Raw genomic sequence first — 25059 nt, 5'->3', positions numbered from 1 at the left:
CTCTAGCATATTTGACTGATAGCTTTCTGCTTCTTGAATATCTCCGGTGATGGGGGAATTCATTACCTCCTCACTCAGTCTTATTTGGGAATCTCTGTCCCCCCTTAAGGCCCCAAAGAACACTATGGCCACTATGGCTCTTGAGACACCCCCTTCCCCCAAGTTTCCCTAGACTCTCTCCCTATAGAGTAAGGATGGGACTTGGCTAGTAGCCTTTCTGGGATACCCAAGCCTGGATTCAAACCAAATTAAACACCAGTTCATTTCTGATAATATGCTTTATGGTAGTTTAACAGTTCAAAAGTACTGCTTGGAGCTGTTTTGGTATATAAGGTATTTGTATTAAAAGGAAATAATTCATGTGTTTGAAGTCCCTGTCGTGGCTCAGTGGTTAACAAATCTGACTAGGAACCATGAGGTTGCGTGTTCGATCCCTGGCCTCACTCAGTGGGTTAAGGATCCGGCATTGCTGTGATCAGTGGTGTAAGTTGCAGATGTGGCTCGGATCCCGCGTTGCTGTGGCTCTGGCGTAGGCCGGTGGCTACAGCTACGATCTGACCCCTAGCCTGGGAACCTCCATATGCCCTGGGAGCGACCCAAGAAAATGGCAAAAAGACAAAAAAAATAAATAAATAAATAAAATAAATAAAAAATAAAAATAGGAAATAATTCATGTGTGAGTCAGTTAAAAATAATTTACAGTGTTGATTCTAGGTTCAATAATGTAGTGCATTTCATTCTAGCTTTGGTTCCTTGTTCATTTCAAATTCTCAGCAACCAATCTCCACCCTGCCTGCACCCTCCCACCCAGCCCAACCTGCTTCCCATAGCCAGCGTTTCCATCTGGCACAACCACACCTTCCCCAGGGAGGCTGAGAACATCAGGGTTTTGTGATGCAGCTAGATAGGGTGCAGGCCTGTTTCGGGGTGGCGAATTTCCACTGGCCACCTCAGCTGTTTGATGGGAGCCTATAGCAAACCGTGTCTAAGCCACTGAGCCCATAATGCAAATTCTGTCTCCAAAAATTGCACTGATATGTCCAAAGAATCAGTGAACAAAAAAGATACATGGCAACAGTGATCTCAATAACTAAAGTCTGAGGTACCCAACAATGACAAATACCCCTGCACTGTCCTCGGTGCCTGCACTGCTTGGGGACAGCCATTTAGGATCCAAATATGCTGAATCTCCAAGCTAGAATCCCCTAAGCACTCAGTTAGACACCGTCCTCTCTGGGGGCCCAAGGACAGCTGAAGTCTTCTCACTTCCTTGTTTGGGGAAGAGACAGATGGCCCCAACCCCTCCCACATAACATATAAACACAGGAGAAACCACCCCCAATCCAGAAGAAGCAGGGCAAAGGGCAGCCTCGCATAAGCCACGTGGGATAGCCATCCAGATCCTAGGCCAGGGCACTGCTGGGGACAAATAGGGAACGGTGCCTAATCCTCTCTTTAGGGGTGCAGAGCTCCTGGATGCTTTCTTTCCTCAGAGATCCCCTACAATCCTGAGGCCAGAAGGCTCTCAGAACTGAGCAAAGGCTGACAAAGGAATTGGAGTCTCTTTAAACCCCCTTTCCTGCCCGCACAAGGGGGCTGCCCCAAGGCAGTCTTAGGGACTTGTTCCAATGGGCCATACAGGCCAAGGTGGCAGGTTCCTGGACTCCATCTGGGCTCTCCAGGGTGTGTGGGTGGGCACGTGCCACCCCGCAGCACCTCCCGACTGTGCGTCTGCAATGCAAATTAAGGAGTTCATTACGCGGAAAGGCGCTCAGCGGACAATCCAGGTCAGGCCTCTACGCGGCAGCCCAAGGTCCGAGGGGCCACGTGCAGGTCATAGCGGGCCGGCGGGAGCCAGAGCCAAGCAGATAAAGCACTGAGCTGGGGGGCGTCCCTCGGGCTGAGAGGCCCGGAGCCGCGGCCCCTGCGACCCTCGGCGACTTTTCCCGGGCTCTGCGTTTGCCGAGTCCTACCTGAGGCCACACCCCGAAATCAAACTCGCGGCAGGTGAGGCCGGCGCGGCACAAACATGTAAGCGCGGCCTCTCCTCTTCGTTCCCGGCGCCGCCGAAGTGCCTCGGGCGGAGGGCGGGCCGGGCTCCTGCGGCCACTGGGAGAGCTCCGGGCGCTTCCTGCCCGGCAGGTGGGTGCCCCGACCACCACGGGGGTGGGGGGGAGGGGGTTGTAAGCCCTGCCCCGGCTTGGGCCGGGGCGAGGGACAGGCCTCCCCGCACGCGCGGTCCCCAGTCCCCGAGCTTTCGTTCCCCGAAGTGCGGGGCCGCCAGCGCCAGCGGAGGGGACTCGGCGGCGCCGGGAGGGGACCTTCCTGCTCGTGTGCGCCCGGCGCTCGCGCCCAGGCGGGCGGGGGCTTCCAGAGGGCTCCGGGCTCCGGCCGGCGAGGCGGGGGCGGTGGCCGCACTGAGTCCGAGCGCGGCGTGCAGAGGGGCCGGAAGCGCTGCGCCCACCGCCCTCTCGTCCCCCGTGCGCCTCGTTAGGAGCCCGCCGGCTCCCCTCGCACCTGAGACTGTGGCTCAGTCGGAGACCGGCGGCGGGGGTAGGGAGAGAGGATGGCGGGGGGAGGGGGAGGCTCTGACTGCTTTTCCGCCAGTCGCAAAATCTGCGGGGACACTTACTACATTGGTCACAATGAATTTCTGATCTGTTTCCATCCAGGCCTCGGAGGACTGGCCTGGGAAGGTCCCCAGGGTCTTCTCTCTCCTCGGTGCCTGAGAGCTCTGCCCACTGAAGAGTGAGGAGTCCGGAGAAAGAGGAGGCGGGGAAGGCGGCGCCCAGAGGTGAGTAAAGGACCTCCAGCCTTGGGAGGGCGCCCAGGGGCCTTCTCGGGACCTCCATAAGGGACAGGCTGGGACAGTGGGCATGCAGGTGGCCTTTCTGGGCTGGCCCCTTCTCTGTACTGTTAGGCCAGTGGTCCCTTCTAGGTGCCATTTCTCAGTCCTTAGTGGATGTGCATTGTTACTTCACCAGCTTTGGCCCATTGCAGACGGTTGGATGGCAGGGCTTCAAACGCCCCGCCCTGGCACCTGGCCCAGCCTCTGCTTGTTGTCAGGTCTGATGCCTGTCTGGGGTGAGGCAATGTCACCAAGGCCAGTGCACTGAATTCTTGTTTGAGAAAGAGGCTCCCGAACCGGAAGGGCAGAAGCTGGCCCAGCGTCTGTGCAGAGCCCCAGCTAGAAGCAGCCCTGGCCAGAGGTGCTGCTCAGCACATCCCCGCCTGTCATCTCATCTCCCAGCTCCCCAACCTGCTAAAAGCGCCAGCTTTGCCCACACCCAGTGAGTGGCATCCAACCTAGGAGGAGATGCTGCCAGGAACACCAAGGGCTAAGACAGGAAACATTCCCAGAGCGGGTAGGCTTCGTTTTCTGTATCTTGCCCCATTCTGGTGTGAGTTCTGCTGTGAGTTCTCCTCCGGCCACATACACAGTACAGTGGCCAAGAACACGACATTTGCAACCAGGAAGAGCTGGGTTCGAATCCTGACCCTTGGCCTGTGATTCTGTAGGCAAGTTGCCTTCCTTCTCTCCAAACTTGAATGTCCACATCTGTAACATGGGGTGATCATGCCTTCCTGATAGGGCCTTTGTGAGAAGTCACTGTGATAACTGATGAAAAAGTACAGCCCTAGCATTGGGCTACCTGTGTAGCCTCCAGTTTTGGAAAAGGTTAAGCTACCTGAGAATGGTCTGGTTAGGTGGCAGGAGATTGCGGAGGTTGTTAGAACAAAGCAATGGGGACAAAGTAAAGACAGAGGGTCCATGTAGTTAGTGAGGTGGCCCAGGGAAGGGGCCATTTCTGGAAGAGGATCCGACTTTGGAGGCAGAAACAGCAGTGGGCTGAGGTTCCAGTCCTACCTCTGCCCAAAGCAGTTGTGTGCTCTGGAGCAGGTCATTTGACTTTTCTGGGGACACAAGACCAGGGAAGAGCTTGGAACTAGGGATGAATCCAAGCTCCACACACACCATCTCAGACAAGCACTTCTCTCTGAGCCTTGGTTTCTTCACTTGTAAAACAGAGCTCATATAGATGCCTTGTAGACATGTGATCATTAAATGCACTAATGAAAAGCGCCGCACACAGTGTCTGACCTGTGCTAGATGCTTTGTACACGTATATGTCTATGTTCCCTTTCTTGGCTCCTCTGTCCTCTCCCCAGCTGCCTGTCATCCTTAAAAATGCACCAAGCAGGAGTTCCCGTCATGGCGCAGTGGTTAACGAATCCGTCTAGGAACCATGAGGTTGCGGGTTCAGTCCCTGCCCTTGCTCAGTGGGTGAAGGATCCGGCGTTGCCGTGAGCTGTGGTGTAGGTTGCAGACGCGGCTCGGATCCCGCGTTGCTGTGGCTCTGGCGTAGGCCTGTGGCTACAGCTCCGATTCGACCCCTAGCCTGGGAATCTCCATATGCCGCAGGAGCAGCCCAAGAAATAGCAAAAAGACAAAAAAAAAAAAAAAATGCACCGAGCAAAACAGGTTTGGCTCATCTCACTGCAGTATTGTGAGCTTGGAGTGAGGATGGGAAAAAATATTGAGATATAGAAAGTTAAGGTCTGTAAAAATATAATTTTTCCATGTGATTAGGGGACTTAATCATGTGACCAGGGGACTCTGCAGGTTCTTTCTGGCTAGGCATTGAGGACATTGTGATGAGGACTCATGAGTCTATATGTGGAGGCTGTTGAAAATCTGAGACAGTGAAGAGGTGCCTGGCCTACAGCACCCCCCAACTCCCGTTAGGTCATCCTTGGAGAAAACCTGGGGCCCAGGAAATCCCAGTGTTGCAGACTGGGGAAGCAGTTAGGATTCTAAGCACAGTGAACAGAGGTCAGAGGGCTGCTCTGGCTTGAGCCGCTGCTGGACAACAGCACAGCACTTGCAGGCTGGAGCTGGGCCCAAGAGGCAGGCCTGAGTCAATATTGACCTTCCCTGGCTGGCCAGCCTGGCCCTTCGGCCTCTCATTCAGCTGGAGTGTTGACACAAGTGATTGATTGAGACTTATTATCATATTCTTTTCAACAACAGCCCCATTATCTTTCCCCTGGGGATTCACTGGGACCTGTAGTGTGGGAATGATGACAAGGCGTGCTGGAGGCGAGGGGGGGGGGTGCACCCAGACATTTTGGTGTGTTCTGTGTGTAGTGCCCTCTGCTCTACATGCTTGGCTTCACTCTGGACCCCTCCAGTGGGGCAGAACCTCAGGGTACTTCTGCACCCCAGGATCACTCCACACTTCGGTGCAGTGGCTCTGGGCAGATTTTACAGAGCCTGCAGGCAGTGGTAGAAGGGCCATGGCCTGGGTCTAGCCCCCCCACCCCGCTGCAGGAGATAGCTTTGGCAGAAGAGCAAATGAAATTCTCTTCAGGCCCCTGTCACAGGCGTATTTCTAAGGGCCAGGAAGGGTGCTAGGGTGTCACCTCTCATGTCATGTGAAGAGGGCAGATGGCAGGTCTGGATCCCTTTTGGAGGTTGAGGGAGGACAAAGCTCAGCCCTGCACAAAGGATGAGCTGTGAGGGACAGGGGGATAGAGGGCAGGGGCCTAAGGAAGAAGGAGGTGCCCCCCCCATCACTGAAGGCATTGGAGCACGGGGAGCAGGGCATGTCCAAGCTCTGGTCCACAATCCCACTGAGGGATTGAAAATTGGACAGGGATAGATGGAGGGGAGACCAGACCCCATCAGCAAGTCCCACAGGCAGGCTCTGCAGGTCAGGGTGGAGTCTAGCAACATATGTTTGGAAAAGCCAACTAAACTGCAAAAGAGCAAGGATTTTGCTTGTTCATCATGATCCCCAGGACCCAGAGCAGAGTAGACACACAATCAATGAGTTGACTGAATAAGTGAATGAATAATATCATTTTATATTTAAACAAACCCTGGAAAGTAAAATTTGAGAAAAATCTTCCTGGCCAATGAGAAAACTCCAGTGAAGTCTTCTGTCCAGGGTATTCTCAACCAGGGGGCTGGTGAGGCACATCACTCTTCACAGAAAGGTCGGGCTGGGGGGCGGTGACAGTTCCCAAAGGGCTGTATGAAGAGATCTCAGGGTGGAAGGGCCCAACTCTGGAGGTGACAGGGTCCTCCAGCAGCCCCTCATGTCTGGATGGTGGCAGTAGCCAGGGGTACTTTTATAAGTGCCCTGGAACCCAGGGGCTTATCTCTGCTTTGTATCACAGAGCATGTTGCATGGGTCTGAGAATGACCCAGGGTGGGCTGGTAGGCGGTGACAGCTGACTGCAGCCGCGTTCACATCAGGGTCTGAGTCAGATGGACACGGGTCTTCCTCTTTGCTGCTCCACTTGGGCCAACCACTTCATCTCTCCGAACAAAGGTTTCCTCACCTGCATAATGCATACAATAATAAGGCCTACCTCCCAGGCTTGTGTCGAGGATCCTGCGTAGGGAACACTTAGCCCAGATCCGGGTGCTGACACTGCACACTCCCTAGTGACGATTACTCAAAGTACCCAAGCAGCCCCTCCAGTGAGCCCAGATGCTGCTTCTCTCCTCACTGTACCTGGAGAAGCTGGCAGAGGTAAACGAGCCCATTCCCTCGTCACCCCCAAAAATGCTAGGCCTAGAAATGAGGAGCAGGCCAAAGGCACAGCAGAGCTTAGGGACCGCCGAGCCAGCGCTCAGCCCTGACAAGACAGCCGCACCTCCCTCAGGAGGAGCCTAGACGTGTACCCCACTCTCCCTCACTGGTGCTCAGAGGGAGCAGGGTTCACGATACTGCTGCTTTCCTTCCTCCCAGGCTTCTGGAAATGGTGGGGAATCCCACCAGCCTCATTCCTAACAGACAGGTTGCAACTTCTCAGACCTTACACAACCAGCCACATCCTGCCGCTCAGAGTAGTTGCAAACTCCTTTGGACTCTCTTTCTGGAAACCACCCTCCCAGCCTGGAGTGTGTCCTAATGAATATCTCCAGTGGACCAAGTGTCCTTTCCTTGAAGGGGATTTGATGTGTGGGAGCTGCCAAATCCCACTGGAAGCTGGGGCTAGGGGGTCAGGCAACCACATCTGATAACCAGCACTTCTAGTGAAAAGAGGAGGCCACAGGTTAGGAAAATAGCTGATGCTGTCTCAAGACAGGCCCCAGAGGTAATTCCCAGAGGGACCTCTGGAAGTCCTGGAGCATGTCTTAAACAGGCAGATTCACTCCTAAGGGTCTGCCTCAAATGGCGGCATCCATGGGATTTGAGGTTTAAATGCAGACTCATTTCTCCATGGCTCTGCCTTGGGTTTATGGGGCCCCAGGCCCTGGCAGACAGATGTCCCCTCCCCCAGAGGAAAAGCAGTTTGAGGGGATGCCCCACCCAGCACAGCTGTCTGCTGTCCCTGTTGTGGACCCTGGACCACCCAAGCCACAGTGCTTGGCTCGGGGACCCCCACCTACCGACCCCTTGTCACCATGGAACGGTAGCATGAGCCACAAAGCTCTGTCCACCATTCCTCAAGCAAGGCCTGTGGGTCACCTGATTTGGGGCTGGGATCCTACTGAAGGGAAGTGGAGCTGTGCTGCAGAAAATACTCTCCTACTGTTTCTACTGCTCTTTCCATGAATGCCGGGCCCTGACATCATAGCTGCCAATGTGAGCTCTTTAGAACACCCCCTACCCCACTGTAGGGCAAACCCCCGCAAAAACAAACAAACAACAATTAAAAAAAAAAAAAAAGAAAGAAAGAAACTGGTTCTAGACAAAGTAAAGGTCAGCCTGCAAGTCAGGACAGCACCAGTCTCCCCTACCTCTGACTCACAGATCAGCCGGGGAAAGAACCTAGCAATCTTGGTGGAGGGAGCTGGCCCTGGCCCACCCCCTTCTTCTCAGGCTGCCCAGCCCCCTTCCTGTTTATAGACCCCTGAGAAGGAGATTAACCATAGCCTTCAACCGGGCACGGTGGACAGAGCAGAGGCCCTGGAACCAGATCTGGCTTCAGAAAATGAGCCAACTTGGTCATTTTCTGGTTCTGTGACCCTGGGCAAGTTATTCAGCCTCTCTGAATATCATCTGGATTTGTGGATTCTACTAAGTCCTATCTCTCAGGATCATTGTGAAGATTAAATTAGTTGGTGCTTGGAAAGGGCCTAGCACATAGCAGGTGCTCAAGAAAAGTTACTTCTCTTTCTGTCTTGAGTCTCCTGCTCCTCTGAAGCTGGTCCTGTGGCTCCCTGAACTCTCCCCCACCAGCTCCACCCTCAGTTTGTCTGGGTGTGGCAGCATGACCTCCAGAAACTGACCAGCTCCCCATCTGCCAGCCTCTGGCTGGAGGAAACAGCCTCCACAGGAGCTATGCCCGGGGAGCTTCCTTCTTAAACTGCTTCAGGCAGGGCTCTTCCCACCCCCACCATCCCAGCGCCGAGCATCCCTCTCCCCATCCAGTCGTGGGCCAGCCTGCTGGCTGGAGGGTGATGTCCATCCTGAAGTGGAACATTCAAATCATTCCTCAATCTCAAGGTTGCCTCCCAGCCTGAGAAAGACTCCTCAGCAGCACCTCCCTCCCCTGCACTGGGGCAAGGTGGCACACCAGACGGGAGGGGCTGGGGCTGCCGCCCTGCCCCTGCCCATTTCTACTTCACGTGTGAGGCCCACATCATGTCAGGCAAGGCAGAAGGAAAGGCAGGGACTGGCTTTCTCAGGGAACATCAGCCTCCTGCCGCCTTCCTCCTTCTTTCGTTGTATCTTTAAGAAAAGCTCTTCCACTAGGTGAATGGAGTGTGGTTGCAAAGAGGTGGAGATTCTTGGATGGCAGCTTTAAAGACAGGCACGGCTTGATCTGATTTAACCCCACAATGACTCAGCGACCCCTCTCCCTCAGCCCTGGGAGCCCTTAGACTTATCAGAAGGTGGGACACTGACTAGAAGATGGAGGCCTAGGGATGGCAAGTGACAGCCCCTGTCTGGACCTTCGTGTGGGTTCCTAGGCACGGAGCTGCAGAGATACAGGGGTGCTTGGGTCTCAGGTGACACACCCAGTGACCCAGCAACGCTAGATACTTAAGTGGGTGTGTATCTCTTAGGGACTCAGTCAGCATGGATTGCCCTTTTCTTTATTTAAACATATTTTGCTTTTAGGCGTTCCCCTTGTGGCTCCTCTGGTTAAGAATCTGACTAGTATCCATGAGGATGCGGGTTCGATCCCTGGCCTTGATCAGTGGGTTAAGGATCCGCCGTTGCCCTGAGCTGTGGTGTAGGTCACAGATGCAGCTTGAATCCTGTGTTGCTGTGGCTGTCATGTAGGCCGGCAGCTGCAGCTCTGATTTGACTCCTAGCCATGGAGCTTCCATATACCACAGGTGCAGCACTAAAAAAAGTCATAAATAAATAAATAAATAAATTTGTTTTTAGAAAAGCAGCCTGTCATCCTTAAGGAAAATTTAGAAGAGCAGAAAGATTGGATAATAAAGGTCCAAACACAACAACAAAAAATATTTAGCTGTATTTCCTTTGAAAATTCATTGTGTTCATACTACATTTACAGATTAGTCTAGGTAAAATCTGTAGAAAGAACTCCCTACTCCTGGAGTTTGCATCGTGGTGCAGCGGTTAACGAATCCAACTAGGAACCATGAGGTTGCAAGTTCGATCCCTGGCCTTGCGCAGTGTGTTAAGGATCCGGCATTGCCCTGAGCTGTGGTCTAGGTCGTAGACGTGGCTCGGATCCCACGTTGCTCTGACTCTGGTGTAGGCCGGTGGCTACAGCTCTGATTAGACCCCTACCCTGGGAACCTCCATGTGCCGTGGGAAGTGGCACTAGAAAAGACAAAAAAAAAAAGAAGAAAAAAAAGAACTCCCTACTCCTAACCTAGGCCATCAAGAATTCTTTGGGAACTTTGGGAGTTCTCTGGTGGCTCAGCAGGTTAAAGAACCAGCATTGTCACTCCTGTGGCCCAAGTTCAATCCTTGGCCCTGGAACTTTCGCATGCTGCAGGCACAGCAAAAAAAAAAAAAAAAAAAAAAAAAAAAAAAAAAATTCTGCTTTAGACAAAGAAAACCTTGATAATTTAATTTGTCCTTGAGTATGGACAGGTTTTGGCCCCCACAGGTCAGGGACTCCAGGAGACCCCACCAGATTGGAGGGCCCACATAGTCACTCACACCAGACTTGGGGCAGGGAATGGCCAGATGGTGGGTTTCCCTCTCTCCTGCCCCCCACCATCACACCTAGCAGTTTATTATTTTACTTTTCACATTTAGATCCAATTAATTTGGGAATAGGATATGAAATCTTTTTCCAGATTTTTTTAATACGGATGTCTAATTGCTTCAGCTACATTTATGGAAAAGATCATCTGTTCCCTACCATATTGCGGTGTCACTTTTGTCATAAATTAAGTGACCTTATGTGAGTGAATCTATTTCTGTTCTCTTTTCTATTCCATTGGTCTACTCATCAATCCTTGTGCCAGTTCCATACTGCAGTAATTAGTGTAGCTTTGTAATAAATCTTGGTATCTAGTAGGGTGACCCTCATTTTTGATCTTCAAGATTTTCTTGGCCATTCCTGATTTTTGATGTTTCTCTGTACATTTCAGAATCAGTTTGTCAATTTCTACCAAAAGACGTTTGCTGGGATTTTGACTGAGGTTGCAATAACTGCGTAGGTTAACTAGGGAATAATTGATATAATATTAAGCCTTCCAATCTATTAACATTCTTCATTATCTTTAATGTTTGATTTTTTCAGTGTAGAGACCTTGCACATCTTTGATTGTATTTATTCCAAAGTGCCTGATTTTTTTTTTTTTTTGTCTTTTGGCTGTTGTGTTTTGAGGGCCGCACTCTTGGCATATGGAGATTCCCAGGCTAGGGATCTAATCGGAGCTGTAGCCGCCGGCCTATGCCACAGCCACAGCAACACCAGATCCGAGACACATCTGCAACCTACACCACAGCTCATGGCAACACTGGATCCTTAACCCACTGAGCAGCGAGGCCAGGGATCAAACCCGCAACCTCATGGTTCCTAGTCGGATTCATTTCCACTGTGCCACGACGGAAACTCCGAAGTGTCTGATATTTTTAATGTAAAATGGTGAAAGGTGTCTGAGGGTTTTTTTTTTCCCCTAATGACACTTCTGACATCAAATGAGAAGGGTTTTTTTCCCTCTTGAGACTCTTTCTCCAACTTTCTGATACCAACTGGGTGTTGAACAATTCGATTTGAATTTAACACTAAGTCAGTGACACTAGAGTCAGCACAGACCCCTCAGGCTCAGACCCACAAACAGACCTCCACTTTAGACTACAGTTTCAAGTTCCAAGCCACTGGTACTTGTGATCAACTGCCTATCCTCACATTTGATAATTTGCTAGGATGGCTAATGGAAATCAGGAAGGCACTTGACTATATGACCTGTTCACTAGCAAAGATATAACTCAGGAACAGCCAATAGGAAGAGATGTGTGGGGGAGGAGCACAGGGCTTCCACACCCTCCCCAGGCCTCACCCTCTCAGGACCTTGATGTGCTCACCAGCCTGGAAACTCCCTGAATCTCATCACTTGGGGGTTTTTATGGAGATTCCATTAAGTTGGCATGATTGATTAAATCATTGGCCATTGATTAACTCAGACTCCAGCTCCTCTTCCTTCCCCAGAGGTGGGGGCAGGGAAGGCTGAAAATTCCAACATTCTTGTCACTTGGGGAATTCCAAGAGTTTTAGGAAGCTATGTGCCAGGAATGGGGCTGGATTGGAGGGAGGACAAAGACCAAAGCCTTTTTCCCATTTCCCATTGTACCACAGAAACTTTAATTTTTTTTTTTTTTTTTTTTTTTTTTTTTTTTTTTTTTTTTTTGCTGCACCTGTAGCATTCAGAAGTTCCTGAGCCAGGGATCGAACCTGTGCCACAGCAGTGACCCAAGCCATAGAGGTGACATGCGGGATTCTTAACCTGCTGAGCCACCAGGGAACTCTACAGATCTTTTTTGGGGGGAGTAGGGGGCAAGAAATAGTGACTTTATTTGGAAAGCCAGAAGACCAAAAAGATGATGGGCTGTGTCCCAAAGAATCATCTTGATACAGGTCTTTTTTTTTTAATTAATTAATTAAGGTTCCCAGGCCACAGTTCAAATCGGAGCTACAGCTGCCAGCCTACACCATGGCCACAGCAACGCAGGATCTGAGCCTTGCCTGAGACCTACTCCACAGCTCATGGCAACGCCAGATCCTTAACCCACTGATCAAAGCCAGGGATTGAACCCACAACCTCATGGTTGCTAGTCAGATTCATTTCCACTGCACCATGATGGGAACTCCAATACAGGTCTTTTTTTAAATTTCACTTCTATTTGTCTCTTGCTGGTGTGCAGAAATACATTGATTTTATAATATTGACCTTGAATTGGGAACTTTTAAAATTCCCATATTTAATCCCAATAGTTTACATGTAGATTTTCTGGATTTTTCTATGTAGTCACTCATGTTGTCCCAGGCAGTGTTATCCTCACCATTATTTTGGATGAGCCCTGGCAGCCTCCCTTTAGGTGTGGATTTCCCACTAGCAAAGTGACTGGCTCTGATTTCTAAGTCTCTGCTCCCCGTCCCCTAAAGCCTGAGCTCAGTTCATTGCTTCCCCACCTCCTACCACAAGCTCTGGACCCTGGGACCCTGTGCGGCCCTCCTCTCTCCTCAGGCCCTTCCTGCTGCCTGTGGAAGAACCTACTCTGGAATTGCTGTGAGGGGATCCCACAGTCGTGTAGACCACTGGCTAAAAATGCTATCTGTGCATTCCTGCAGCCAACAGTGGACTCTTGGGGCTACGGAGTTGGGGCGAGGGATGTTGTGGGGGGCAGAGGGGGCATTAGCCAGCTCTTCTACAATTCTCAGCTGTGTTTCTGCACCTCCAGAGGAGTCCATAGAGTGAGGAGAGTAATGGGAACTCCCAGAGGAGGTCAAGTTTTACCAAACCACAGAGTCTACTTTGTGGAGAGGTGGCGAGGGCCTGAGAACCAGAAATCAGGCATGACCCCTGACAGGAGAACCTGAGACCCATAGTTGGACATCACTCCCAGACCTATATCTGCTCACATCCTGACATATGCAGGGCCCTGAGCTTAGAGATAGGATGCACAGAGGCCAACATAGAAAAAGAAATAGCCCTTGTCTACTGGGAATCTGCTCATTTAACACTCCCTAAACCCTGTGAAATACCTTTTATTAACCCTGTTTTATAAAGAACAGTGAGGCTCGGAGTTCCCGTAGTTGCTCAGCAGTAACGAACCTGACTAGTATCCATGAGGATGCAGGTTCGATCCCTGGCCTCGCTCAGTGGGTTAAGGATTTGGGATTGCCATGAGCTGTGGTGTAGGCTGGCAACTGCAGCTCCAATTTGACCCCTAGCCTGGGAACTTCCATGTACCTTAGATAAGTCCCTAAAAGAAAAAGAAAAAAGAATATTGAGGCTCAAATCATGTAGGTGATTCAGTCTCTCCCCAGATTAGTGGAAAACTCCCTGCAACTCACCTGTAACCCAAACAGTATATTTCATTCCAAAGTTTCTTGGTCCTTGGGGCTCCTGCACATGTGGCTTTGCCTGATGGGATTGTTTGGTAGGTTCCTGAACCTCGAGGCCCCCAAACTGGCTTCAGTTCCAAGAGGTCTGACACAGATTCAGATTGATTCATGGTTGGCGAATGCCCAGTGCAGAGGCTGTGGCAGTTAGATAGAGCACCCTGCCTTCCTACCAGCTGCCTCCCAGATCTGTGACCTGCTCCAAAACCTGCCAGACTGACCAGGAAGGTTTTGTCTCCAGAGCAGGAGCAAAGTGAGAATGCCATGGCACAGATCTATCCAGTTCTGTGGACAGGTGATTGATCCAAGCATTCAATTCAAGAAACAAACAGGTCTTGATGAAACACACCTATGGGAGTGTCTGACGTGGCTCAGTGGTTAATGAATCTGACTAGCATCCATGAGGACACAGGTTTGATCCCTGGCCTTGCTCAGTGGGTTAAGGATCCGGCATTGCTGTGAGCTGTGGTGTAGGTTGCAGACGTGGCTCGGATCTAGTGTTGCTGTGGCTGTGGCTTTGGCCAGCAGCTACAGCTTCAATTTGACCCTTAGCCTGGGAACCTCCATGTGCCACAAGTGCCACCCTAAAAAAAGTGAAAAAGAAAAAAAGAAAAAGAAAAAATTTAAAAAGACCTTTCCAGGTGACACAAGGATCCACTGTCCTTTGCAACCTCCACACAAAACCATTAAGCTGTTTTGAGCCACTTCAGATACAAAGCCTTCAAGTGAACACACCCAACCCTGTCTTCCATCACATGTGGTCCCCGCCCAGGGCTCCCTGAAGTCGTGGCCAGACTGGTACTCTAGAAGGGTCACCTTGCCTCCTGAATTTCCAATCTCCCTCTCTCAGATCTGGAGCTTAGGTAAAATGGAAGCCAGCAAGGCAAGGGATGGGGGTTTGCCTGCAAGTGATCTGTATAGTCAGAGAGAAAGGGGCCCAGAAGGAGGTGAGCTGTCTCTTCCTGGAGAGCTTTTCCCCTAAGATAACAACCCTCACCAACCCCAGCCTTGCCCTTGGTCCAGAATTAGGGCCAAGCTCCTGGGAACCATCAGGGCCCCTTCAGTTTGGTTTCACATTGGGCAACATGTCTGTGAATCAGCAGCTTGGCTTTTTATGGAGTTGTATGTCACATTCACAGGTTTTATGTCTGTGAACCATCCTGGGACAAACCTGAGTTGACTGTGATACAAAAGAAAACACAAACCCAAAAACCCTTTTAACAAAGAGTTGAATTCGATTTGCTAATTTTGTTTAGGATTTTCATTTATGTTCATAAGCGAAATGGATTCAAATTTTCCTTTCCTGGTACTACTCTTACCTGGTCCAAGAATCAAGATCAAACTCACTTCATAAAATGAGTTTGCTGGCTTTCCTCCCTTTCCCCTATCCCACATTTTAATTTTTTGACAGTGGATGATATTTGTCCTGGGCTTTGGATCATATGAAAACACCCCAGAGTCTGCCTGCTCAGCAGGAGACTTGGCGCAGACGAGAAGACAGACAACTCTTTTCTTGTTTTTAGTCTGTGTTGGCTTATTTATGGGGCTTTTGCTGTTTCTGGGACCTATCTGCAGGGCACTAGCCATTTTCTTGAGGAAGCAGTCCTGAGAGGTGGGGAGAAGCCCTTGGGCTGGTGCAGGGGGGCTGTTCCAGGGAAGGGAATCCGGGGTCCCACCTTGGCCACCTGTGCTTCCTGGGGGGGGCAGGTTCCTGTGAAGCCACTGCTGGAACTCAGCCTGACCCTCCCCACACAGGCACCATGTTCCGCAAGAAAAAAAAGAAACGCCCTGAGATCTCGGCCCCACAGAACTTCCAGCACCGTGTCCACACCTCCTTCGACCCCAAAGAAGGCAAATTCGTGGGCCTCCCCCCACAATGGCAGAACATCCTGGACACACTGAGACGACCCAAGCCTGTGGTGGACCCTTCACGCATCACTCGGGTGCAGCTCCAGCCCATGAAGGTGAGGGGAGCAGCAGGGATGGCAGAGGGGAAGGACTCAGGCCACCCCCTCCACAGAAGGCGGCCACAAAGCCACACACACGTCCGAAGAACCACCCAGTTACCAGCTCTCTATTAGCCAGGCTGTTTCCAGTCCTGCTGATCAGCCTCGTTCCTCCCTGGGTGACCCAGGGAGGAGGAGCCTGGGGTATCCCTCTCCTCAGGGTGGCAGGGTTGCCAGATTTAGAAAAACAAAAGCAAAACCAAGATGCCCCCCCCAAAAAAATTCGAGTTTCAGATAACAATGAATAATCTTTAAGTATGTCCCTTGCAATATTTGAACCTGCAGCCCCACAGGGGCTAGGGGGCTCTCACAGACCGGGGGGGTTGATTCATGGGTTAAGAAGGGTCGGCCCAAGGGCCTAATAGAGGTTAGGGTCAGGGTCATGGTTTGGAAGCCCTGCTGTGGGCCCTGGAAAGGGATGGAAAAGTTAAGGACTAGATGGATGACAGCTATGTGAGTGCTTGGGCATTCTTCCCCAAAGCCCTGGGGGAGGCTCTGTGACCCGGTCTGTGAACAGGCAGCTCACTAGCTCTCCCCACTCCCCTGCAGACGGTGGTGCGGGGCAGCTCGGTGCCCACGGACGGCTACATCTCCGGGCTGCTCAATGATATCCAGAAGTTGTCGGTCATCAGCTCCAATACCTTGCGAGGCCGCAGCCCCACCAGCCGGCGGCGGGCACAGTCCCTGGGGCTGCTGGGGGATGAGCAATGGGCCAACGACCCAGACATGTACCTGCAGAGCCCCCAGTCTGAGCGCACCGACCCCCACGGCCTCTACCTCAGCTGCAACGGAGGTGCACCAGCAGGCTGCAGGCAGACAACGCCGTGGCCTGAGCCGCAGAGCCCACGGGTCCTGCCCAATGGGCTGGCCACCAAGGCACAGTCCCTGGGCCCCGCCGAGTTCCAGGGTGCCACGCAGCGCTGCCTGCAGTTGGGCGCCTGCCTGCAGAGCTCCCCACCTGGCACCTCGTCCCCCACAGCCACGGGCAGGCGTGGGACCAAGACTGCCAGGCATGGCTCCGAGGAGACCCGGCCACAGTCCTGCTTGGTGGGCTCAGCCGCAGGCAGGCCGGGTGGGGAGGGCAGCCCCAGCCCTAAGACCCAGGAGAGCAGCCTGAAGCGCAGGCTGTTCCGAAGCATGTTCCTGTCTGCCTCTGCCACCGCCCCTCCGAGCAGCAGCAGGCCAGGCCCTCCACCACAGAGCAAGGTAGGTCAGGTTGGGCTGCCTCTGGGGCCACTCTCAAGTGGGCAGGGAGCCGGGCCCAGCAGCCTCCACTGGGGACACAGGCCCTGCCTGGCCTTCCCCACTTACAGGGTTGGGTCGGGGAAGGCATGAGGGAAACAGACCATCAGCTGGGGATTCTCACCTGCACCAGCTGAGCCCTCATCCTCCAAAGGCTTAGCATGTATGAGTCAGAGGTTGCAAGCCAGGTCGTTTTCTGGGGCCTCAGAGGGGCTATGGCGTGCCCCAGCTTACACTCATGCCCTCTGGGAGTGTCTAGGCAGACCACATTGCGTGGCAGACACTCCCACACCCCCAACTCCCCACCCTAGAAAAAGCAGCCTCTTTAGGAGTTCCCATCATGGCATAGAGGAAACGAATCCAACTGGGAACCATGAGGTTGCGGGTTTGATCCCTGGCCTTGCTCAGTGGGTTAAGAATCCGGCGTTGCTGTGAGCTGTGGTGTAGGTTGCAGACGTGGCTCGGATCTGATGTTGTTGTGGCTCTGGCATAGGCTGGTGGCTACAGCTCTGATTAGACCCCTAGCCTGGCAACCTCCATATGCTGTAGGTGCAGCCCTAAAAAGACAAAAAGACAAAAAAAAAAAAAAAAAACAGCCTCTTTGAGCACACACCCAGACCCTCCCCTATCCACAGTACCCAGCATCCCCCACCCAGGCCCCAGCAGAGGTAGGTGCTCGAGCACTGGGGGCAGGGAAGGTCTCTCTGGCTCCCTCTTCTCAGACCTTCTTTTAGCCTCAGCCCCTCGCTAGTCCCAGTGCTCTCATGAGATCCTGCACAGCCTCCCCCATAGAAACACTCATGTTAACTCCTTAGCTAGTACGGATTCTTCCCTCCCCCTTTTTTCCTAATGCTGCTTTGTTTAGCACTCCTGTGATTATTTATTCTCATGTTGTGTGTCCTATGAAAAGCTAGAGGACTAAACTTGCCTGGGTCTGGGAGCAGCAGGAGTTTGGGAGAGCAGGAGTGTGTGACAGCCTCAAATGCACATATTTTTCTTGTAAAAAAAGAAACAGTGAAGGGAGCTCTAATGGTGACATTTCTTGGCAGGCAGAGGAGGAGAACACTTTTGCTTCTCGCATGCCCTATGACATCCTGTCCATGGTGACAGTAACATCCTTTCCCATTTGGCAGATGAGAAGACTGACTCAGAGGCGATACGTCTGCCAGGTGTCATGAATGAGTCAGCCGAGCCAGTGGGAGGGGCCCTCTGGGCTCTCGCCTCTTGCTCACTGAAGGCTTTCCAACCAATCATGACATCTTTTAGCTCTTTCCTGAGAGACAGGCAAAAATGAGCTTGGGCTGTAGCACAAGAATTGTTAGACGTAAGTGTGAGCCTGGAGCCTGCCGTCCCTGGATGGTGCCAGTGTGTCCAGCCTGACCTGGGGGTGGGCGTTGAGGAGTGGCCTGGACCCCAACCCTTGTAAGTCACTGCCAGCCCAAGGCACCCAGCGAAGGTTCTGGGCCCGGTGCCTCCCACTCCCCCACAGGGACAAAGGACAGCAGGCTGGGATCCCCCATGGGGTGGGGGTTTGAGGGAGGAACAGATGAGATATGGCTTGATGTGTCCGTGTGAGAAACATGAGTGCCTGTGAGCTGAGGGGTCTCTGGAAGTCTGTGCCTGTGGAGAGACATTCTCCAGAAAACTCAGGTGGGAGCAGAACAGCGCACACTGCTGGAAGTGCACTTGGGGAGGACTGCGGGGTGGGTGTGGTTTCGGGGACTTGGAGGAGGGGGTGTCACTACTGGGCTGGGCACTGACATGTATGGTCTGGGCCCCTGCCAGCACCCCACAGCAGGAAAACAGGCTGACCTCCAGCCTCTGTTGGCCTATCCGTCCCTACACCCTTTACCCACCACAGCCGCGGCCATGGGGTGTGCAGGCTCTTGTCAGAACCTGTGGAGGTGCCTTTGGAGGCAGATGGTGCTTGTCTGGGGCTCAGAAACACCACAGTTCCAAATCCAGGGGAGTAGTTTCCATCTTGGCCCCCGGGCATACCTTTCTAGATAGATGCTCTCCAGGCAGCCTCCTAAAAGGCAGAGCCAAGACTGCCCGCAACTCAACCCTGGGCCAGGGCTTCTCAACCCTGTACTCTTAACATTTGGATCCAATAATTCTCAGTTGTAGTGGCTCTCCTGGGCACTATAGGGTATTTATTTAGTCTTTTGTCTTTATAGGGTTGCACCCCTGGCATATGGAGGTTCCCAGACTAGGGGTTCCATCAGAGCTGTAGCTGCCAGTCTGCAGCTCAGCCACAGCCAGAGCAACGCGGGATCCAAGACATGTCTTCGACCTACACCACAGTTCATGGCAACTCCAGATCCTTAACCTGCTGAGCAAGGCCAGGGATTGAACCCAAGTCCTCATGGATACTAGTGGGGTTTGTTAACCACTGAGCCACGACAGGAACTCCAATTGTAGGATGTTTAGAAGCATCTCTGGCCTCTGCCCACTAGATGCTAGTAGCACCCCTCAGGTGGTACAACCTCATATCCCTCCAGATAATACCAAACATTCCTTGGGGGGGGAATCACCCACAGTTGAGAACCATGGCTCCTAGCAGATCACCACACAGCTAGGAAACATTCAGTTTCCTCCTCCTCCCCCAGGACCCTGAGCCCCAAGAACTCCCAGACGAAGCCAGCAGCCAGCCCTCTGCACTCAGCACATCCTGGAGGTTGGGTCTGGACACTCCTAGCAACTCCAAAGGCAGCAGTACTGCACTGGTGCCTCTGGGGAAGGCAGGCCACCAGTGGTCACAGTGTGCTGGGAGTGGCTGCAAGAGAGTCTGTGGTCCCAGGCAGCTTAGCCTACAATCACTCACTTTGGCTAAAGAGTGAAAGAAGACCTTAAGTGGGGGCAGGGAGGCCAAAGGGGTAAGACAGGGAGGAGCTTGGGGGATTTAGAAGTAGTCCCACTTAGTGGCAGAAAGGCCAAGTCAGAAAGACCTCAACAGAAGTTCCCTGGTGGCTCAGCAGGTTAAAGATCCAGCATTGTCACTGCTGTGGCTCAGGTTTGATCCCTGACCTGGGAACTTCCACATGCTATGGGTGAGGCCAAAAAAAAAAAAAAAAAGACTTCAGCAATCAGCAAGCCTTGGTTAAGCACCTACTGTGTACCATGTTCTCCATTATATGCTAAGGATGCTCAGTAGGACCACAGCACAGGGGCCAGAGGTAGAACTGAAGTCTGGCTTTGTGCCTTACTGCTGAGTGACTCTGGGAAAGTTACTTAACCTCTCTGAGTACATTTCCTCATCTACTTTCCTCATCTATCTAATGTAGATAATAATAGTATCCAGAGTTCCCGTCGAGGCGCAGTGGTTAACAAATCCGACTAGGAACCATGAGGTTGCGGGTTCGGTCCCTGCCCTTGCTCAGTGGGTTAATGATCCGGCGTTGCTGTGAGCTGTGGTGTAGGTTGCAGACGCGGCTCGGATCCCGCGTTGCTGTGGCTCTGGCGTAGGCCGGTGGCTACAGCTCCGATTCAACCCCTAACCTGGGAACCTCCATATGCTGCGGGAGCAGCCTAAGAAATAGCAACAATAACAACAACAACAACAACAAAAAAGACAAAAAAAAATAATAATAGTATCCATAGGATAATAGAACAACCCATGGGGCTCTGAGAATTAAATGCATAATGCATTTGAAGCCCTTGTCAAGGTGGTAAGTCCTCAATAAATGGTTTTATTATTTCTAGTGTTATATGGCTTCTGCCTATGTGGTATTTATGGTACAGCATCCCAGGCCCAAAGCTGGAGAGCCAGCCCTGTCACCAAGGCCCAAGAAGGGAACATGAGGCATCATTGTAACTCCACAATACAACTCTTCTTTCCAGTGGCTTCCTGCCCAAGAAGAGGTCTGAGTCACACAAGTAACTCCAGAATTAATCCAGAACCCTTTGCAATTAGTCCTCCTTTCCCTTTCTTGGAGTGGCTTACCAAGTTTTATCTGGTCCTTTCTAGTGGTTACATTAAGCAAAAGCTCCCTCCTTGTGGAGATAGGCAGCAAGGCCAAAAAAGGGACACTTGAGACCAGACCCTGATAAGGTGAAGACCAAGCCTAGCCCCACCACACCATGTCCTCTGTCCCATGTCCCAGGCCACGACAGTGCTGGCCTCTCAACCAGACACATCTGCCATTTCCATCCCTGCCACTGCATCCTCAGCCCGCAGCACCTGGGGCAGGGTCTCCACAGGGGCCTTGACAGGAGAAAGGGAGCAAAGCCCCTTCCTCATTCCCTCCAAATGGCTTGTCCCCACCATCCCCATGTCCACTCATCCAAAGATCAGAGAGCTCGTGCAGGAGGCTGGGAGGCCAGAAGGTGAGGAAAACTGTCTTACCGTCTTCCTTAGATATCTACAGAGAGGAGTTCCTGTTGTGGCTCAGCAATAATGAACCCAACTAGTAACCATGAGGATGTGGGTTCAATCCCTGGCCTCACTTAGTGGGTTAAGGTTCTGGAGTTGCCATGAGCTGCAGTGTAAATCGCAGACGTGGCCCAGATCTGGAGTTGCTGTGGCTGTGATGTAAGCTGGCAGCTGCAGCTTTGATTTGACCCCTAGCCTGGGAACTTCCATATGCCACACATGTGGCCTAAAAACAGGGAAAAAGGAAGGAAGGAAGGAGGGAGGGAGGGAAGAAAGGAAGGAAGGAAGGAAGGAGAGGGAGAGAGAGAGAGAGAGGGAGAGAAAGAAAGAAAGAAAGAGAAAGAAAGAAAGAAAGAAAGAAAGAAAGAAAGAAAGAAAGAAAGAAAGAAAGAAAGAAAGAAAAAGAAAGAAAGAAAAGGAAGAGAAGAAAGGGAAGAAAAGAAAAGGAAAGGATCCAGATAGAGGTCCATGGCTGTCAGAGTAATCTCAAGAGCAGCTTTAGGAGTTTTTCGGGTCCCCAAGCTCTGCCTGGCCCCACACAGATGCTCAGAGAGCATGTTTTCTGTGTTAAGCCCTTGCCTCCCAACCAGCAGGTAGTCTTTTTACAGAGCCTTGGGGGCTGCCTCCAGGTGACATCTCATGGAACTCCTGCTCTGGGAACTGGCCTCACAGCCTCCCTCTACCCCCAGTCCCAGCCCTCCCAGAAGCCATGGAGTCAGAGCTGCTCAAACTGTGGCCCACGGTTCCTCCCACATCAAAGCCCAGAGGCCTCGTTAAAATGCAGAGGCCCTGCAGTAGCTGGAAGCTGTCTCCAGGGCCCAACAATCTGCATTTTTATCCGGCTCCCCAAATCACTGTGCATTTATAGAGGAGAATGGATCCCAGAGAGGAGGACTGATCTAAGATTCATCATAAGTCAGAGCAGAGTAGGACTGGAACCTGGGTCCTGATCCCCAGTCTGGCAGTTCCACTGCTCCATCACAACAGAGCAGGGGAGGGAGGTGCTATGAGGACATGGGAGAATTTATTTACTGTACCATGTGCTCACCAGGCAGCAGTGGAGTGGTCCTAGGAGGCCTCCCTGGCCCCTTCACCATAAAGGCCAAGCTCGAGGCAGGCCCACCTCCCAGAGGCTGGCGCACATGGAATGGGCAGGCGAGGCTGGGGTGGCAGAGGCGCCATGCACATGCTTGACTCCAGGCAAAGCCAGGGACTGAGGTGAGGGCCCTGATGTCTAGGGGAAAAGGGGAAGAGGTTGAAAAGGCTCTGGCCGAGCCTGTGAGGACCCAAGGCCCAGATTCAAGCAGCATAGCCCCAGCTGAGTGTCGAATAGATTCCCTAGAAGTTGATTCAGCTTTGAAGGTGAGGATGGGGACCCCAGGGCACCAAGACAACCATCTGTGAGATACTCTGAAATGTCCTGGGAAGGCTTCTCTGTAGCTTCTGAAGTGTGTGTCCCCCTAGGTCACATATGGCCCTCTCCGGGTGCCCCTTTTAAAAGCACACAGTCCCTGGATTTCCCTTGTGGCACAGTGGGTTAAGGATCCCATGTGGTCATTGCAGTGGCTCAGGTTGTTGCTGTGGCACAGGTTCAATCCCTGGCCTAGGAACTTCCCCATGCCTCGGGCATGCCCCCCCCCCCAAAAAAAAACAAAAAACAAAACAAAAAAAAAAACTTGGGTGGTTTAAAAAAAAAAAATCCCTGTTTGGAGTCATGTTGCACATCCTAGCCCCTTGGGAATAACCCAAGGATGGGACCCCGCCCCCCCCCCTTTTTTTTTAATGGCCGCATCTACAGCCTATGGAAGTTCCCAGTTTAGGGGTAGGGATCAAATCAGAGCTGTAGCTGCCTACCTATGCCATAGCCACAGCAATGCCAGATCCAAGGAACATCTGTGACCTACACCACAGCTCACAGCAACTCTGGATCCTTAACCCACTGAGCAAGGGCAGGGATTGAATTCACATCCTCACAGATCCTAGTTGGGTTTGTAACCTCTGAGCCACAACAGGAACTCCAGATGGGACCCTTCCTTGCTGGGGCTGCCAGGAGAGCTGGGCCTGGAGAGTCAAGGAGCTTCCTGGGCTGGGCCTGAGCAGGGCTCACTGAGGGCCCAGTCTGTCACTCAGTTCCACCTTCCCTCTTTCTCTCCCCACCAGAGACCAGAAGGATAGGCCTTCCCTTCCTTGTTGGGGGTCATCAAGGAATTCCATGGAGGAGATCCATGTTCAGGAGCAAGTGGAGGGGCTGCTCTGGGGCGCCCTTAGGAAACCCCCTCTTCCCTGGCTCCAAGGTTTGGGCTTGGCTAGACCTACCTTCCTGATTCTAGATCTCTCTGGCACCAGATCCCCAGCCCAAGGGACACCCGAGATGCTAACATGGCTCTCTGGTCCTCTGTTGCATGTCACAGCACAGACACTCTGCCTTACTGCACCCCCTACCCCAGTGCCCAGGGCCTTTTCCTCCCACATGGGCCCTTGGGTGGGGAAGCCACGGTTGTCAGTGCTTCTGGCCCAGATTCCCTGTGCAGCCCCACAGCACAGAGGGAAGATTGCCCTCGGTGGCCTCCCAGGGGTCTGGCTGTCAATCACCCAAGGAAGAAATAAATACCCAGCCCAGGAAACCCCAGGGAGTCAGCTTTATCTCCCCAGGAGGGGCAGAGAGGCTGTAAATAGCTGTTGTCTGCTCACCTGGGGACACTGGGGTTGGTTTCTCAAACAGGACTACGGTTTAGTTTCAGTTCCATTTGAAAATCTTTGCTTGCTGCGACTGACTTGGGAGACGATGGTTTGGTTTGATGCCCTGCCTGATACTGACCAAGTCCAGAGGTCACAGCAGTCACCCCCTGCCTCTGGGAAGGGTGCACTCCCACAGCCAAACCCCTGTTTCTTTCTTTCTTCCTGTAGCCCACCTCCTCTTTCAGACCACCACAGAAAGAATGCCCCCCAAGCCTGGTGGCCAAGGCCCAGTCCTTGCCCTCGGACCAACCTGTGGGAATCTTCAGCCCTCTGACCACCTCGGATACCAGCAGCCCCCACAAGTCCCTCCGAACAGCGCCAGCTGCCGGCCCTCCTCCAGGCCGGTCTTCCCCGGCAGGCTCCCCCCGCACCCGGCATGCCCAGATCAGCACCAGCAACCTGTACCTGCCCCAGGACCCCACGGTGGCCAAGGGTGCCCTGGCTGGTGAGGACACGGGTGTTGTGACGCATGAGCAGTTCAAGGCTGCACTCAGGATGGTGGTGGACCAGGGTGACCCCCGGCTGCTGCTGGACAGCTACGTGAAGATTGGCGAGGGCTCCACAGGCATTGTCTGCCTGGCCCGGGAGAAGCATTCGGGCCGCCAGGTGGCCGTCAAGATGATGGACCTCAGGAAGCAGCAGCGCAGGGAGCTGCTCTTTAATGAGGTGGGAGGGGAGGGCAGGGCGGGGCGTTTGGGACAGTCAGGTGCAGGGAGTGTGCCCCACACTCAGGCATCCCCTCCTGCCCCCAGGTGGTGATCATGCGGGACTACCAGCACCTCAACGTGGTGGAGATGTATAAGAGCTACCTGGTGGGTGAGGAGCTGTGGGTGCTCATGGAGTTCCTGCAGGGCGGGGCCCTCACAGACATCGTCTCTCAAGTCAGGTGGGCAGCTTGGAGGGCTGGGACCCAGCACCGGCTAACCCCTGCCCCACTGCCCGGCGGGGCTATTAGGCAGCCTCAGGCCGAGACAACTGGGGTGCCTGTCCTGAGCCACCTTCCCTGCCCCACCCCCATCTTTGGCTTAACGGACCCAGGGGGCTCAGGGAAGGGGAAAGACACTGGGTCTCCAGCCTAGGCCCGGGGGCTCTGGCCTGCCTGGGCTCCTACACACATTGCCCAGAAGCTGTTTTCCCCGGTACCCTGGGGGACCTATGCGGCCTGGCCCATCTGCCCTG

At 52.8% G+C, this 25059-nt stretch overlaps 1 protein-coding gene across 3 annotated transcripts in view; it reads left to right on the top strand.

The window, feature by feature from the left end:
• Positions 1–25059, top strand: part of PAK6 (p21 (RAC1) activated kinase 6) — a 37351-nt gene that overhangs the window by 8082 nt on the left and 4210 nt on the right. The window contains exons 1-6 of one of the 3 annotated variants that reach the window (XM_084973959.1): positions 1739–2142; positions 2673–2794; positions 15277–15485; positions 16077–16733; positions 24049–24546; positions 24633–24766. In XM_084973959.1, the coding sequence (XP_084830085.1) occupies positions 15282–15485; positions 16077–16733; positions 24049–24546; positions 24633–24766 (1493 nt within the window). In that variant the 5' untranslated portion in view covers positions 1739–2142; positions 2673–2794; positions 15277–15281. Of the gene's footprint in view, positions 1–1738; positions 2143–2331; positions 2554–2672; positions 2795–15276; positions 15486–16076; positions 16734–24048; positions 24547–24632; positions 24767–25059 lie in introns of those variants that run through there. The other 2 variants (XM_084973960.1, XM_021097786.2) reach the window with 2 other exon arrangements.

The sequence above is a fragment of the Sus scrofa genome, chromosome 1 (genome assembly GCF_054392235.1).
Source record: "Sus scrofa isolate SSC_HxYL_T2T_F1_AM1 chromosome 1, Sscrofa_HxYL_maternal_Yorkshire_Landrace_v2.0, whole genome shotgun sequence".
Lineage (NCBI taxonomy): Eukaryota > Metazoa > Chordata > Mammalia > Artiodactyla > Suidae > Sus > Sus scrofa.
The sequence above is the reverse complement of the archived record's forward strand: the minus strand, read 5'-3'. Positions and strand labels throughout refer to the sequence as shown.